At 38.8% G+C, this 18,143-nt stretch overlaps 1 protein-coding gene across 1 annotated transcript in view; it reads right to left on the bottom strand.

The window, feature by feature from the left end:
- The window catches only part of MCC (MCC regulator of WNT signaling pathway), a 187,522-nt gene that overhangs the window by 65,170 nt on the left and 104,209 nt on the right, over positions 1 to 18,143 (bottom strand). Inside the window, 1 exon segment of the mRNA XM_048292897.1 lies at positions 1,939 to 2,052. Within this exon segment, the coding sequence (XP_048148854.1) occupies positions 1,939 to 2,052 (114 nt within the window).

Below are 18,143 nucleotides of genomic sequence, written 5' to 3'. Positions count from 1 at the left end.
CAAGGTGCAGTGGCTTCACCAGTGTATGTCTCAGTACTCAAACACTGCCAACACACTCAATATATTAGTTGTGTTTGTTTAATGGTTGAAATTCCGTAAGAAAGATCTGTGTTTTATTTAATACACACTAAATTCTATCCTCTTGAGGGCTTTAGAAAAAATTAACTGAAAACAGATAAATCAGTAATCCTTTTTAGAAACTGTTCATTAAAAAATACATATTGTTTATCTGAAATCTAGCTACCACCCTGCCTTTCAGATACTCCAGTTTTGTGCTCTTCACAGGTCAGATGGCAGTAATCACTATGTTTGTGCTCACACAGCTCAGTATCAAGTAAAAACCCCCAGCATTACAAACTGAGCACTATATACGCTTGCATCATTGGTAACCCATCAAAGGAAACACCAAACAATCTTGTGCTAACAGAGTACACGTTAATTTGGATTAAGTACTGATCCTTAATCCCAGTCACCAGCAATGTAGATCCGCCACTGTATGGGAGCACCTATAGGGCACTCTTCACTGGCTTAGAGATAATATATGTATTTTTAAATAAAGACCCAGAAAAAAAATAAAACACTAACAAAAACCTGTGGTTAGCACCAGACCCTCCAGAGTTATAGATAACAACAAAGTCAGTGCAGTCATGCAGCATGATGTGGATCATTTGGATACAGTGAATCCATGTGGGAGTTTAAAGATTGCCAAATGCAGCCTCATATCAAACTGTAAGCCAGAAAGAGGACTCTATCCCAAGAATGCCATAGAAATTAGAAAAGGCTCTCAGGATTATAGCTGATAAACCATGTTACCTCCCAGTGTGGCTCTGGCTCACATATTGAGAGGAATAAAAACACAAAAGTGATTTTTATTTCTGGATGTTACATTGATGGTCTGCAATAACAGTATCACTTACAAGACCACAGACCTTAAAAGGCAGCTGAAAAAACCATTAGGGAATTCAGGCAAAGGTGAAAATAAGGGAGGACTGAAGAAAGAGCCTGAAAATTGAGACTTCTACATTTGGCTTGAGTTTAAGTAACACAGATAAAAGGTCTCATCAAAATGCACCAAATATTGAAAACTCTAAATCTGCAAAATCACAGAATGGCCACAGCTGACATGGACCCCTGCAAGTTACTCACTCAGTCCCCTACCCAACCCCAGACCAGGTCCAGGTGCCTTGAGTACTTCCAAGGTTGGAGACTGTACAACTTCTCTGAGCAACAAATAAGGTGCCATACTTTACAGGCCAAATTGCTTTGATTATCTCTAGCCAAGTATTTTGAATTAGTTTTGAAATTTTAACTACTTATAAAAGGTATTTGATACAATGACAGTATCTGAAAACAAAGGCCTTTTATAGAAGAGAGAAATATTAAGAACAATAGTTCAATTTTCCATGTTTGCATTTGCCTCTCTGTAAGACCTGTGAAAGCATCAGAGTTCTGACTTTATTGTTGTTTAACCCCTTGGCTTTCCACTGGCTGTATTTTCCACAATTCCAACTGCCTTACTGGAAGCTAGACTGAGATAATAAGTAATTTCTTACATAACAGCAAAGCACTGAAAATTAGCAATAACTTTTGATCACTGTTAATTTGTGCAGTGTTTAAATATGACCCAGGAGTGCAAGGCTCTGCAACCAGTTACCCAATCCGCTGACAGCATGTTGTAATTCTTATATTCTACAATATTTCAAAGCACTTGTTGCTTATATTGACTTCAAACCAAAATTAATCTAATTAATTCTTGGGGTTTTGCTTTAGAAGAATGTCTTCGACACATAAAAGTTATAATCCATGGCAACTATGTGTCATACAGTCTTAAAATTCTTTTGACTTGTGACATTGTTGAGTATTTTATTCTCTCTCTGAGGAACATGGACTACACAAAACCAAGGACCATCTTCAAATAGTCCTACTACTGTTGCCCACCTGTGCTTTTGCCAATTTCTTTTCCAACAGGTCACGCTCCTTTTCTGTTTGTTGTAGACGCTTATTAAGCTCCACGATGTCTCCCTTTAACGAAGCCAGGGCTGCTAAATGAAGCTGGACAACAAAAAGGAAAGAAACAAATTAACTAAGTCACAAGCCATGTAGCACTAGTGGTTCAGAGAAAAGACGGCATAGGACAGCAGCTATAGTAATGATGGATTTCTGTAGCAGTTAATAGGAACGTTAGTAGAACGAAGTCTAAAAGAAATCCATATGCAACTAAAAATTTAACTACTAATTTTACCATTAATTTTTCTCTCCAGGCAGCACACATTCCTTCACCATATCCTTTATAAGGATAAATACAATGAGGAATAATTCAGCTAGAAATGTGTAGATTAGTTCTAACACTAGTTTATTAAGAGGTAGCCTGAGTCTTGCTCTATAAAACATTACATTAAATGCTGACTAAGATTTGCATTATAGAATGAGGTGTACCACATTTTGATGCCTTTAGACATACAGAGGTTATCAGTTTGGTGAAAGTGGGTAACTCCATGCACAGGATTTGGTTTTATTTTGCAGCCAATGCTTACTCCACCGTGAGCTACTCTTCTGCAGTTGTTGTTCTCCTCAGTCCCATGCCAGTGAGTTTCAGTGATTCTTATCTAATAACCCACACATGAAGAACTCGAACTGTTTTTCTTTCTGTAGTATATCCTTTTGATGAAAGATACTTTCTACACTTAACTGATAGCATGTGGAACTATGTATCAGGCTAGGATAACTCACGACATTGAAATTAGGTTAGCTACACAACTTAGAAACCAAGAACAGTTCTTAAAAGAATTTTAATTTTTCACACTTTCTTCTTGTCCTTAAATATCCTATTCATCGTTTCACTAAAGGCATCAGCCAGAATTCAACACTAAGTACTGACAACTGCAACTGAAAAGTCCAGGAGGAAAACCAGTCACTAGCACTGAAGTCTTTCTTTGTAGTAGTAAAGAAACAGCTTCAAGTTATATTGGGTATGAAAACAGAAGTGACCTTTCACACTAGACCAAGCAACACAGCAAACACTGCTGCTGCCAAGATTCAGGCTGAAATAAAAACCCTGCCTCTAATCCTCCACCCACTTACAGTCCCTCACTCTGATATTCTATTGGGCGGGTCACCTATATAAATTCTACCTTTACAGTACTGGAAGCCAGAAAAACCATGTTTTCCCATAGTGATGTGTGAGAGCAGCTGCCTGACAGCAGAGAGACCAGATCATCTGGCAACAGCTTCTTCACATACAGTATTCCCACTGTTAATAAAAAAAATTCTGCCTTCAAGACAGAAAAGATAAATTTTAAAAGATATTTGGATGTGAATTCTGCCTTTTTAAATGCTGCTTAACTAGTTATTCCCTGGGCATCCTCATTTGTGAGTTCAGTTGACAGTATTTTTTATTAAGTCAGCTACAAAAATACCTTGCACACATGCAGTTATTTTTTCCAGTACAAATAAACACATGCACAACTATACATTGCAGAACATTTAAGATTGTCAAAGCAGCCTTAATTTTTCATGTAAAAACATGAAAAATTCTGGCTTGCTATGGGCATATCCTACACAGCTTCTATGAAGTATATACACTGAAACCTCTTAAAACCCAGAAACATTCTAAATACCTTTAAGTATTTTTGGCCCTCAGCAGAAGGCCTTCCTTCCTACCACAGGAAACTATGCACTCCATTTACAGTGTGGAGAAAAAAGAACCAGACCAATTGTACCAATCTGCTCATAACTTGTTTCCAATTTGCAGGAAAGCTGGTGAATTTTTAAGCCACTGCTTCACCTTGTTCCTGTAACAGTGGAATTATTGCAATGAAGGTCACAAGTTTGTTCACCAGAATGTGCATCCTTCAAACAGTACATGAAAAATGGCTACAATTCTCCAAATTGAATAAAACAATGCTACATAGTCAAGTATCATTCCCTTTCATACACTGTAATTAAATGATCACCAGCTGTGGTTTTGATTAAATTCAAGACTAACAATGTCCATACACATGGCCTCGTAACATAAAAGGACAACATTAATTTGAAAATCTCAATGAAAAACAACTTGTTCTCTGAACAGTGGAATTAACGAGGCAGACTTCCAATGGATTTGTCTTTGTCCTCTTCACCCTCTGCAGTCACTGCAACCTGGGTAACAAACAACGTGAATGGTGCCTGGTTTTACAGCAACCCTGCTGCCTGGCGTGGCAGCCTCTGCCAAGCACGGGGATCCTGAATCCACCGATGTGTTCAATACTGCTTCTCTCTTGTCCAAGTAACCACAGCATGGCTTTATTAATGACAAGGAAAGCTTGTTGCATCTTTCACCATCCAAAATTATCATTTCATTAATTGGACTGTTTCAGTTTCCATGTGCTAAAAAAAGAAATTTACTGAAAGGGCGGACTAGGCAAAAGGCAACTGTCATAACAGAGGAGGGCTACTTGACATACTCTACTTTGAAGTGCAAGTAATGTTTCCAGCTACTACTGCAATACAAAAGGTTAACACAGCCAGTGTAGTTGTGTATTCTTGGCAGAGTCAAGCTCTCCTCCAGAATTAATTTAAAAGGTGTTACAAACTATTGTTGCACTTTTCCTTAAGGTGTGAGTGTTCCCACAGACCATGCTTCCTAGTGCACTTGTTTATCACAAGGGAGGTGGGAACTGGAACATGGATCTTTGGATGTTGCTGGAACTCATAAAAGGAAATATCTGAGCGAAGAGCTACAGTCCATGCAGAAGTCATTTGGGCGGGCGGGGGGGGAGGAGAGGGAGAAATTAATGTTTAAAAGTCAAGTTTAATCATCCACACTATTAAAGTGGGAAAGACTCCACTTAAAAATCTCAACCAGCAAGTCCCCCACAACTCTAACTCTGCAGCACTGAACTGCTACAGGATGGTGACAAATGAGAAAGAGAGAATGGGGGAAAGAGAGAAAACACACGGCATACTGTTTTTCTCTCCTCAGCAAACAGTGGCAGATAAGGCAGAATCACTATGACTAACATTCATGCCAGACATTTATAGTTCAAGGTGGGCTGCCTCTTAAATGACACGAGATTATGAAACAGATCAAAAACTCAGCAGTGTGCAAAATTAACACAGACAGCACAAATATTCCCACAAGACAGTGGTCTGAACCTTTAAGCAATAGACTGCAGAGAGACCTACTTCATACAGAGAAAACAGTCAATTGACAAAGCCTGTGTTATTCATAAACTTTGTATTGATCCAATACAGCTACTTGAATTCCACCAAGAAAGAAACCACTGTTGTGATGCTGATGCACCCAAACTGTCCAACAGGACACACACGGTCAACATGTGAGAACAAACATAAAGATCAGACTAGCCAACCAATATGCTTCTCTACCATCATCCAAGAAAATTAGAAAATACATTAGATGCATGGTATAAAAAATTAGTTACCTATCTTAACTTAGAAGCTACAATTTCCTTGAATTTTTATTGCCGTAACAACAGCAGGTTGCATTACTGAAATGTATACACACCACGTGTTATACTCAATATTATCCTGTCAGGTTTTTATCTATTCAATTTTATATATTAAATATACAGTAACAATTATTTATTATTATTAAGATATTATTAATATAAAATTTAAAAATGGCATAGTATGCTCTTGTTAAAATGCAAACCAATGTACAGCTAAGTTTTTAAAGGTACCATAATTATAAAAACAGAAGAACAAGCTTAGGAAAAGCAACTTCCTGACCTCTGATCAAGCCTCCTTTATGAGTGCAGTTTCTTCTCATTATCCACCTGTTCTAGTAGCATTTCATACAATACTGCAGAAGTGATTTGTGATGCATATTTTGAAGACTGCTTTTGGTGCTGTGAAATATTCTATGCAGGTACAATTAGGAACAACATTTATGGGCAGTCGGGTTTCTGAAGAATTTTGTGGGAAACAAATACAGAAGTGGATGGGACAGTGAGACAAATGCCAAGGAAGCAGGTGACTACTGTACTGTTGTACACACTGCTGGAAATGTTCTGAGGCCAAGAACAAACCAAGAGAAAGACACAGAGAGCAATGAAGGAGGGTGCTGAAAAAGTAAGGTTAAAGCCCTGAAAAGCAGTGAAATTACTATTATACCCAGCATTTTTCCCAGCCGTTGTGAAATGTGATCCCCACCACTAAATCTGATCCACATTTTTCATTCCCTCAGCCTGGAACCAGGCTAATTAAACCGTATTGCTAAAACCAGTTGTACTCACTGCACATGTTTGCTATTTTCAACAGAGAAATCAAAAGAAGGAACTATGCACATAATTTTCTGTGAAACTAAAGTACTAATCTTATCTTTATCCTCTTTTTTCCTGTATTCGTCAGCCACGGTACTGCTCCGCACCGGTTTCGGAACAGATGTTCAGAAAAGTAATCTGTGACATAACCAGGGACCCATAAAATCATACCAAACTATATACCAATACAAAGCAGCCAAACACCAAAAGACCAATTAATTTGTTCTCTGTGTGTCCTCTGTAGCTGATCAGTAAAGCCCTACCATGGGAGAAGGATCAGAGATGGGCCAGGGTGATGTGTCCATGAAGCTCAGGAAGAATGTGGCTGGGTGGGACTGATCACAGCTGTTGCAAAAAAGCTGGCTTGATCTCAACACCAAGAGGACCTGAGCATGGGTTTTGCTTTACATAAACAGCTATCACCAGCTGAGAGAATCAGCTGGTGTGTATTGGTCCCCAAGCTCATTAAGAGTGCAAATGTCTCCCTGAGTTAGCCAGGCCAGTGTGGGGTACCTATATACACAGCTCAGCCCAAAATAAAAACCGTAAAAACATAATCAACTGACAGAATTTCAAAGAGAGTAATAAGCTTGAGCCAGTTTCAATTCACACATTTAATCCTCACAAGGCCAGGGATGCCCAGGGTGGTGATGGCAATTACATAAGATAGAGGCTGGGAACCACGCTGGTGCTGTGATTGAGCTGTGCACTGCAATTGCTCTCTTCTGCTGTGTGTGACTTGTATCTGCATTGTGTTATCACTGTGTTTTGCGTCATGATGCTAAAACAGAAATCCCATGTACCATCAACTACCTTCAAATAAACATGTGGACTGTCTAAAAGAACCCCATCAGAGAGTACTGGGCTCTGACATTCTCTCCTCTTTTTTTATTTCCCACTGGCATTTGGCATAGTTTAGTGTAATTAATCCACAATATGGATATTTTCTGTGTATTGCATCTACTTAATGACAGGCAGTACACATAAAAACATCTGATTAAATACTAAGAATGTTGCCTCTTCTCTGAAAACTTTCCAATTTTTTTGTTATCAAATTACACTGGACACCACACTGGATTTGAAAACCCAAGCTGCTTTGTAACATGAGAGATGGTAGGTGTAGAGAACAACATGGAAAATACAGTCAGAACTCCAGCTAACAGTGCAGAACGGGCAAAACAGCAAATGTCTACCCACTGTATTTTCTGACACCTTTCCTCTTCAAGGGAAAGAGGGATTGCAGTCAAGGAATGAAAAGGCTAGTAATGTAAGTTCATAGTGAAAAACACATCTTAAGATGCAGAACAGCAATCTCAGGGCTGTGGTTGTGCTGTGGATTGCTAACTTTCATAAATGGCAGTACAGAACAGTATTGGGGCTGGTGCAGGGAAGGCACAGACGAGGCTGGCACTTACCTGCTGAGGTGAATGAGAACCTTTCATGCTAAGGCATGGCAGATATATTGAGGACATATGAACAAGTTACAGAGGAAAAAATTACACTGAACAGTAAGTGTGAAAGAAATCACGGCACTGGTTCACACAACCAGGAAAAAAACCCAAACAAAACGAAACAAAGAAAAGTCGAGGCAAAGCTTAAAAACCTTTCTAAGAGAGAAGTTAAAGATATGAAACTCATGTTACAGACATTTGTTATAGCTAAAACTCCAAGGCATTGTCAAGTTTACATTTCATCAGGAGCAGAGATCAGCACTACTTACAAACAACACGTACCTAAAGTGATCGTTACATAAATGTGTAGCTACTCTCAACCATTTTTCTTCTCTGTCTTATACAATATTCATGCCACCTGCTTTCTAACCATGGTCCATAAAAGGTGCATTTTCTATGGTCCAAGTGATGAAATAAATGTAATCAAAATCCGTTTCTGTGAATTTACTGACAAAATAGAAGGGAAAAACATAAAAGAACAACCATATCCCAGAAACAGTGACATGACAGATTGATATTCCCCAAATGTTTTCAGTTGTATGATCTCTAGAGTGCAGCCCTGAAATACCACAGTCAACAGCCCTATAAGTAATTCCCCAAGACAAAATCAAAATTACTAAAAAAAGTGGTACCACTGAATTGCTGGATATGCCTACAAATACGCCCTAAAACTTTATGTCTGAAACAACTTTTACATACTAATAAAAAGCTTACAAATTTTCAAAGTGACATACAAAATGGACATTTTGTGACTGTGCTTCTGAAGCAATTATTGTCATATTAAACATTAGACAGTTACTTCATATTCTTGTGCAATACTAAACAAATAATGTGCCAACACTAGCCAGGATGGAGCCATTCAAATTCTAGAAAAACAAAGACCAAATTTTTGTAAGACACAGTTATAATTCGAAAAATCTGCAGAAGATGTTTTCAATCTGTTTGTAATATTTCTAAACAATTTCAACTGAAGTTGCTTGTTTGTTTTTTTTTTTTTAACTGAAAATTAACATTTGTAGGCACTTGTGAATATTTTGAAATCTTTCTTAAAACAAACCAAAAACTATTCCAACTTCATCAAAGTAAAAAAAATGCTTCATAAAGAAAATACACTAAAGATTGGTTAAAAAATACACAGAAGAAGTAAACTAATGCTATTCTGGTAAGCAGGATAAGTATTAGAACATGTTAAAGGAAGTAATCATGGAAAATTTTCCTTTGAAAAATGCATCTGGCAATTCATACTTGATGAATGGACCATGGTGCTAATTGTACTTCTGAGTATGCCCAAGGCCTAGACTAATGGCTCTACTTCTATTAAAACAGATGTTTACACTATCATGGAAAAGAAAATTTGAGGTGACATAAGAAAAAAAGCCAAATACTGAGACCTAAAAATAACAAAAGGAGACAAACACCTGAATCTGGGGACTGAACAAAACAACTACATGTTGGGAAGTTCACTTGTTTGGGATTCTTAAGAACCTTACCTGAGGCACTGCAGGGCAGCCCACATGTCCACACTCAACTGGCATTTACACTGTGCAGGAAAGGTCAGCCTTGCTTTTACCTTCCAGAGGAGGAACCTGCTGCTATTCCCACTCCCAGTGAGGGAGCAAAGCAACAGTAATGCAGGGTATGAAAACGGGGTCGTGGGAAGACCAAGCTTAGAACAAAATACTGTCTTCATTTCTCAACATACCATCTGCAATCACAACCTTTCTTTAACTAAAAATAATAATTAAAAAAAATTATAACAAAATTATGAGCTAGGAAGAGTCCATTAGGTCCATTCTTGGAAGGATTTTATCCCACTGCAGTGAACTAACTCATTTAGCATTCTTGCTCTCCTTACACTTACTCTCAACATAATTTAAGTAAGGCACATTATCTCTTTTTCACTGAACTAATGGAAAGAGGAACAGACTTATTTTCTCCTATCTCCAGGTCTGCCCAACATCACCAGAGAAAATTAACTGAGGAGAAAAACAGCAGGGTTCAGCACATGTCCTTTTCCCTTGAAATCTCAGGATCCCAAACTCCTTTCCTCTATTATTTTCCAGTTTATTGAGGTGATGGACACACTCTTTTTCCCTTAGGAATGAAAGGTGTGGAAAACTAACCCCAAGAATGCATATAATTCAATCCTTTGCATTTAGCATTATTGTGGCCCACAGTCTAGTGTGGCTGGAGCATTCCAGACAGGGTGTAAGCTCATCCACATTGGCTTGTTTTCCAAGGGCCCTGCCATTTTTTGTAAAACTTTAACTTGCTCCTTCAGCCTCATTTTTTCTGACAATAATCCAGATCTTTCAAAACAGAGATCACCGTTCAAGAACCACTCAAGAATTAGACACTACTTGTTATGCTAATTTAATCATAATTTATTAAAGCATCCCATAGTTCTTGAGTTCTTTCCAAAAACTTCTCAAACGGAAAATAACTTCTGATTTCCAAAGATAGGACAATGGAATAGCAATAAAGCTGTACTTACAATGATACAAGGATCTCTGTCTCCAGCATGACCCATGTGATCTGCTGTCACCACAAATTTAGAGAAATAAGATCTGTATTGCCAGGTCCAATCAACACTTTGTTTCTACCATAAGCCATAAAAAAACACCAAACCAAAACCAGCCCAACCCAGAAAACAAACAAAAAACCCCACCAAAACCTCTAAGCACTTTGAAACTGACAGAAAGAAAACATCTTCCCAGCTTTCCTCAAGCAGCTCACACCCTAAAGAACTTTACATTAGAACGTACATTATGTAACTCCCAAAAGTATAGCTCTAAAAATATTTTTAGAAGCAGCTAATCAACTTTATAGCTCCCAGATGGGACAGCAAAATTCTCTGGATGAGCATATGCATGCTTAACAAAACACATTCAGTACAGCTCTTAATTATTTCACCTTCCCAAGGTTAGCTGCACCTCTCAGACCTTCATATCCCCTTCCCTGGCTCCTTTAAGCTCCAGCCAGCAGCCATTCCCTCTTCCCTCTTCTGAGGGCCACTCCTCCCAGGAGCCCCTATATCCATAACTGCACCCACCAAAGCCTCTCCAGAGTGAAGTAGTGGAGAAGTTGAGGTCTCCAGTGACCTCACAGCCTACAATGAAGCACTGGTTTTTAAAATGCTTTTAGAAAGAAAACATACTATAAAGGGTTACAGGGTTTAAGTATCAACCACCTTTACACTCCTGGCTGTGAATCTCAGACTAGTCCATGGTCACTGTCTCACTATTGCATGTTAATTCTTAGCATAAACAACTGTCTCCTAGACCAGAAGCTGCCATTTTTGGCAGAAGTCAGTTCTTTTGCCCAGTAATCTTCACAAGCCAACCAGTTCAAAACTGGATGCACAACTTCTTCAAGGGCAGTTAATTTCTTCAGACTCAATACAAATCCTAGGCAGGAAAATTACTTACACTACTGTAACTTCAGCTGCTGCAGGAAGTTTCCACAATTTCCCTCTAGCTCCGTGTCATAAACCTTTGTGTGAGATATCTTTGAGTATTTCTCTCTTAAGAAACACCCAGTACATTTCTGACATTTTCAATCACAAGTCCTGCATTTTTCACTGCCTCTTCTTTCTTATTACCTGGTCAATACACCAGGGAAAAGCTTAATTTTACTGAAAGCTTTGCAAATGAACGGCAAACTGCACGAGCAGTTAGCATTACTTCCTGCTGAGGTTTTCCATTGAACTGGCTGTTATTACTTGAATAATAATTTTAACAAATTGGATACAAAACAATTAGTGTTGCAAAACACAGCCCGATAAGGCTCTGTGATGAATCATCTCTAACAGTGAGTATGTTACAAAGAAGTGAGTGCATCAACTGTTACTACAACACTGCTAGAGGAGTTTGTTTACAACAGAAAAAACTTTTAAAAGCATCTGCTTATCGGGATTTCAAGACATCAGTAAGTTTTTTTACATTTGTATGAAGATTCTTAATCAAAGTACGCTGAATAAAGAAAAGTCTCAAGCACAATTGATATGCTCTATCCTAACAAACTGCCCCCCCTTTTCTAAAAACAGTCCATAGCCCTATTCAAATAAAATTCTTGCTCTCTACGGCATAACTCTTTTGAAATAAATCTCTTACTGAAAAAAACCACTAGAGGTTGTTTTGGGATTTTTTTCCGGCAAGTGTCAGAGAACCAAGAAACTGAAAATGCCCTCCACCACCTTTCATCCTCCAACTGATACCAGTTACTTGAATGCTCCTAACTAGTGCTAGATACCAGAAAACCTTAGGCAAGATTTCTGCATGATGCCTCAAACTCCTTTCTGATGGCAACTACCTTTGGAAGGAAGCAGACAGCATAAAAATACGCCATTCATGAACCAGAGCTGTTTAAAAAAACTCAGTTGCATGAATATATTGTTCTTTTCCAGTCGTATGGTTTAGACCTTAAGCAACAGAACCTCCAGTGCACAAACTATGAAGACAAAAATAAATATTGATAAATGTTTATAATCAATGCACTAACACAGACAAATCTGCACAGCTGGCAGTCCTCAACATACTTACTGAATAAGTATTTATATAGAAAAGTTCTTAGTATTTCAGTAACACCTGGATATATTACTCCATTCAGGAGAAATATTTTTCTTTTGTCACTGGACTAAGAACCCAAAATGATATCTCTGTCTGTAGCATCAGGCACAGCATTTTGTTCAAGTGGCTTCATACTTTTTCAGCCATTTGTTTAGCAGGCTTCTCCCAATACAAAAGCAAGTAGCTGTAAAATTTGCAGAGAATCAAGTGTCTGTAGCATGACAAAACCAGACTAGAGCATTTGAGTCAACTGGTGACAGCAACTTGTTAAGATGGGATCAAAAGTATTTCAGAGACACAGACAGTAATTATGAACCTGAAGCTTCTCCAAGTGTTCATGAATGCAATGGTTAGAATTTCAGCCCAATTCAAAACTCTGTGTGAAAAACTCATGGGAAAAAAAAGGTGTCAAGAAAACCCTGGTACAGGATTAAATGTTTTTCTCTTAATCTGTCTCCCACAATGACCTCATTTTTTTCCTTTTTTACTATAGGTTCAGACACAGAGGCTTGACAGATGAACTTCAGTTTTTCTTCAAGTGAGGATGTCTCCATTTTCTTTTTCACCTTTTCAACAAGAAGAACTGTACAACAACTTTCTTAAATGTCAAAAACTTCTGCAAATGAAAAGCCATTTCCTAACCACACTACTTCATATTTTGGTTAAGATTACTCATTTGATACGAATTTTTCCCTGCAATTTTTCTGAAAAAGAAAAGTGAAGATTCAAGTGTCTATTAGACAATTAATCTTCACTTGTATATACACATGCTCAAAATTTAAGCACACTTACTGAAATTACAGGTGCTTATAATTATTAAACTTGCAAGCTTCAGTCAAACACAAAAGTAGCAATTGCTCTAACATTTTGAGATTTACACAGTATTTCCACCATTCTGTGCCTGTCTCTACCAAGCCCAAGGCAGATTCACTCCTTATCTTGGACTCCACTCTGAATGCCAAATTCAACCCTGTATTTCACCCATGCAATCCTATTAAATAAACAGGAGTTGCAGAGATATTTATGAGTCCAGAGCATGGTTCCATGGAAAGTGCACATCCCCTGAGACTGTTGTTCTCTGCTTGAGTGTAATTTTCTTTGCTTTCAATCATCAAATAATAACAGAAAAAACATTACTAATTCTCTAAGGAAGTCAAGATAGCACAGAAAGTTGCTTCTACAGCATCTTGATAAAACACATTTTTTATGTTTATATCACATAAACGTATGCCCACATATGCACATATGACAAAAAGAAATTGGAGGTCATGCCAAGAAAAAAAATTTTAATTTAAAGGCATTCTATGTATCACACATTCCACTTAACACCTTAAAATGTCTGTACTCTTCTTAGGACCACTTTCAGTAACATTCACCCACACAAAAAGACTCATTGTGAGCATGACAGATAAAGAGCTTTCAAGCAGTAACTGGCACAGCTGTAAATCTACATAAGGCTCAACAAATAAATCTTGTGCTCTCTGCTGCCGATACAGAAACATTAAGAGGAACACAATACAGTACCTCCTTATCTGTTTAAAGTAGGGCAAATACTTTACTCATGTTAATTGTCCTGACAGAAAAGGATCAACACTGCATTATTCCATTTAACACACGGCTTATTTTTCACCCCTGAACATCACACAGGGCAAAAAACTTGCTGATTCCAAAGTTAAAAAGCTATTCTGTGTTAATTCTTCGTAAAAATTGTATCTCATTCATTCAGCATTCTAGTTTGAATCTTTATACGGCATGTGACATATTACTCACATAATCTGGTAGAATGAAAGTAGAAGTTACTTTTTTCATTTTTCATGGCTTCACCATCTGTATAATAGAATACTTCACCGTTCAGGTGAAGAGTTACATCGGTGCATTGGGGTTTTTTTATTTTATTTCATTTACATTCTCAACAATTGTTTCTGTGGGGTCTAAAATCTTGACATATTAAGAAATATTATCATTAATGTAATTTTAAGAATGAAACAGTAATCACTGTAATGTAACTGAAGAAACATCGGTGGAAAAAAAAAATCGTATTTTTCCCATCTTAAAGCAAGACTCCTGGTCCAAACAGCATACTAAAGAAGTGTTGTATCAGACCAGACCACAGGCTGACAGTCCACCATCCTGCCTCTGAGAGTGGCAAATCAGAGAAACTGAAGAACAAGCATAAGAACTGGGCACACATTTGTAAAGCTTCCCTGGTATTGCTTTGCATGTTCTGTACCTCAAGGATAACTTTTGCCCCTTTTGATCTTCTTTGAATCACTTGTGAATTTATAATGCTCTCTCAAAACATATACCCCTTTTTCTCCCTTACCATCTGAGGCTGACATGCCCAAATCTATTTAACAGGAGATGCTCTTCCACTTTTGATCCTCCCTGGTGCCTTTCTTGGGACTGCTTTGGTTTTACAGTTCTGGTGCTCAACACACCACAGCCGTGTGCGACAGTGCCGGGCTGCACAGCTGGCCACGCTGATTTTTTGCTGTCAGCAACCTCAGTCTGTGCATACGTTACATCACTGCCTCCACTACATTAACGATCTAGCCTGCACATAAGCAATCCTTGTGTTCTCAAGTACTTCTCCTGGGTACATTCCATGGTTCTGTGCGCTGAGAATTTCAAAGTTGGCTGTCCTCCTTGACACCCCCAGCTCAGGTAACTGTATCAATTGCAGGGAAAAACACAGGTCTCTAGGAGAAAGCAGTGGGAAGGACATTAGCAGTTGCCCCTCCACAAAGTAGGCAGGCTGTGTCTTTAGCTACAGCACTTCTGGGGATTTATTTGTATGAATGCTGGTAACAGCTGATGGTATGCAAGCAGGAACACAAGACATGTCTGTGCACATGACAGGGGTTTGACAGAAGGCAACTTTATGAAAGAAGGCAACTTTCAATGATGACATCATGGCATGTACCAGAGATGGCAATTACCCAAATTATTCATATTCTACAGAGCTGTGGATAACTTCACTCTTGAGTGGCTGACTTCAGTGAACCAAACTTCTACTTACATATTTGTATTTTGACAAATACCATCAGAAATGTGCAGTTTTGGTGAACCACTACCACATACATGCAGTATCCATTCCAAGCAACATCTCCACACCTTCCAACAGAGCCCACTAGCTCAGCTAAGCATTTACACAGCTATGCTGCTTCAATAGCCAAGCTACACTTACACTGTGCCATGTTGACTTAGTTGTAAGCCTTGATGTTCACAGAGGGAGGTCAAGGGCATGCAGGTGGCTGCACCCGCTCCTCCGGTCTGCAATTCCAGCCTGAACTCTTCCTTCCTTCACTCCTGCCTGTTGTGATTTCTCTCCCTGGGGTACTGACATAAGATATTTTTATATGTTCTTTTTATTCTGGATTGTTTATCCTTTCCCCACATACCATTCTTCTCCTGTTCCCTCCCTTCACCGAAACTGCCAGCAACTCCCTGTGCAGCAGCTGTTTCCATTCAGCCCTGTGGTTCCTCTCAGGATGGAATTAGCCCCTCAGTAACCCTCTCCCTCCTGCTGTTATGCATCGATGCAGCTATTTAACTAAGTGCAGGGAGCAATTAGTACCGTCTCTATTTGCAGTCAGCATTCCTGCCTCTTTCAGCTGCAATGCTGAGTATGCAGCAGCATACTCAGCTGCCACAGGTACCTAGGCCCCAGAACGTAACAGCTCAAAGACTCTTTCTAGAAATTAAGGTCGATAAACAGATATTTTAAAAGAGACTTTGTGGCAGCGATCAGATTTACAACAGCAAGGGTCAAGTTTTAAAAGATGTTATTGCTGGAAAAAAAGCAGCCACTTAACAAAGTAACCTGTTATTTCTTTATGGTTTTGTGTTTGATTTGCTGTGGTTTTTTTTACCCTTCTCAAAAGACTGGAATTCTTTATGATATGATATTTCTTTGCTGAAATGCACCTCACTGCTCCATGTGCCAGAGTATTTGGGAATATATATTGAAAAACAAACTTTTAAAATCTTGTTGAGATAAACCGGCTTTTTAAAAGAAGTGGTGGTTGTAGAAAATTAACATTGGTTGTTTTCACAAGGATATTTTTACACTGCAGTATAAGAAGGTGTGTGTTCCTCTTCCTGCCAACCACAGTCCCCAGCTGTCTCAGTCCATTTTCAAGTAACAAAGTATTTTATCTGCTAGAAGAACCGACACAAGAAGGTATTGAAGGCTTCCTTTCACAGACAGCTCTCTGCCTCAGGCATCTCACCCAAGTCCTAGAAATTAAATTTGTCATTAAATGGACCCAGACTGCATTTTACAGAAAATTATTCTTACAAAATAGCCAGGCTTGAAACAAGTTGCACAGCTCTCAGAGAAGTTCAGGCAGCAAAGCTGGAAGTGGCTACTTGGGCAGAAGTAGCAACCTCTCAGGGCCTGCAAACCTGACCCTGATCAGCCAAACGCATTCCTCTTCCTGCTCTCCCCAAACTCCTGGGAACAGCCACAAAAGAGTCTTCTGTGCTTGGTACAAGGGTTGCTGTCCTAGCAACAGACCTTCCCCATCACTATTTTGTTTCCTCTTCCTCTAATCTCACCAGAGGCCCAACGACTTCCACACTGCAGGAAATCTGACTGCAGAACCTGGGACTTGCAGAACAAACCCTCGGCACTGCACAGCTGATTCTGTAACATATGCTTAACTGTTTATTAAATGTTTACTCCCTAAGTGAACCTAGGACTGAGTTTGGGGCTCTTCTAGCCACACAGATGTTGAAATTTCTGAGGGGGTTAGGGCTGGGGAACAAACTAAAAGCAAGCAGTTTTCTTCCAAAGAAAGAATCCCTCCCTACCTCGTGACCTGAAGTTATCACCGTCTGATGTCACCCACTGAAGCACTCTGCAAAATACCCTTGTAGTCCCAACAACTGGAAGGGTAAAAGAACTACAGACACCACCATGAATTTGCTCTTTCTTGAGACACACAATGGGATATCTTCCTGCCAATTTGACTGTGCAGGAATCCAAATGTCCACTATAACAAAGAGGAAAAACTAAAATTGGATTTGACCCAGAAAATGAGGGAAAGTGATTTATTTTCTTGTCTTAAGATTCCAGAACCAGAAAGTGTATCTGAATAAAAACATAGTGATATATACTGTATATTTTAGAATAAAAAGGTGTCAACCTCTCCCAGGACTCTCTGAAAGAGTGAAGACAGAAAGTTTATAAAAAACGTATTCCATGAAACTACCACAGTGTAAATAAAACAAGACTCAGTCCTACTGTTCCCTTCCATTTCAATGAAACTGTAATAACAAACACATAATTACATGTATAGTGTGGTTTAGCTGCCTATGATATGTAAATTTAAGTGTAATTTTTCATGTTCCTAACACACCATATATCCACATCCACTCAAATTTAAGTGTAGGTATTTTTGAAGGAAAGGAGGTGAGAGGCAGGAAAGGAAGAAATGTTTCCTGAGATTGTGTGCACCAGCTATATGAGATTCTCACATTTATCTTCTCAAATAACTCCAGTAGAGTATTTCTGTAAATGTAATTTGTAGTGCTCTTTAATCCTGTTACCAAGATTTCCCATTTGCCCAGTCTCAACAGAGAACGAGAGAAATTTATAATCTGCTTCTCTGAGCTCTGATCATGCACAGCTCGTGCACACTCAAAAACCTTCATTCAAGTTCCATTTATAAATGTATAACGAGACTGAAGCAGTCCCCACTGCACCAGCAGAATATTACACGATCTCCTCAGGTGCTGTGGGTCAAAACTGGATTTGTATTAACCTGGTTAAGATATTTTGCTGAGGTCAGTTCCACTGCCCAGCAAAAGCATGAGATTCATAGTAAGTCTGCAAGACTGCAGCATGTGGGATACCACAG

Source organism: Corvus hawaiiensis, chromosome Z (genome assembly GCF_020740725.1).
Source record: "Corvus hawaiiensis isolate bCorHaw1 chromosome Z, bCorHaw1.pri.cur, whole genome shotgun sequence".
NCBI lineage: Eukaryota > Metazoa > Chordata > Aves > Passeriformes > Corvidae > Corvus > Corvus hawaiiensis.
Note: the sequence above shows the minus strand (reverse complement) of the source record. Positions and strands in the feature narration are given on the sequence as shown.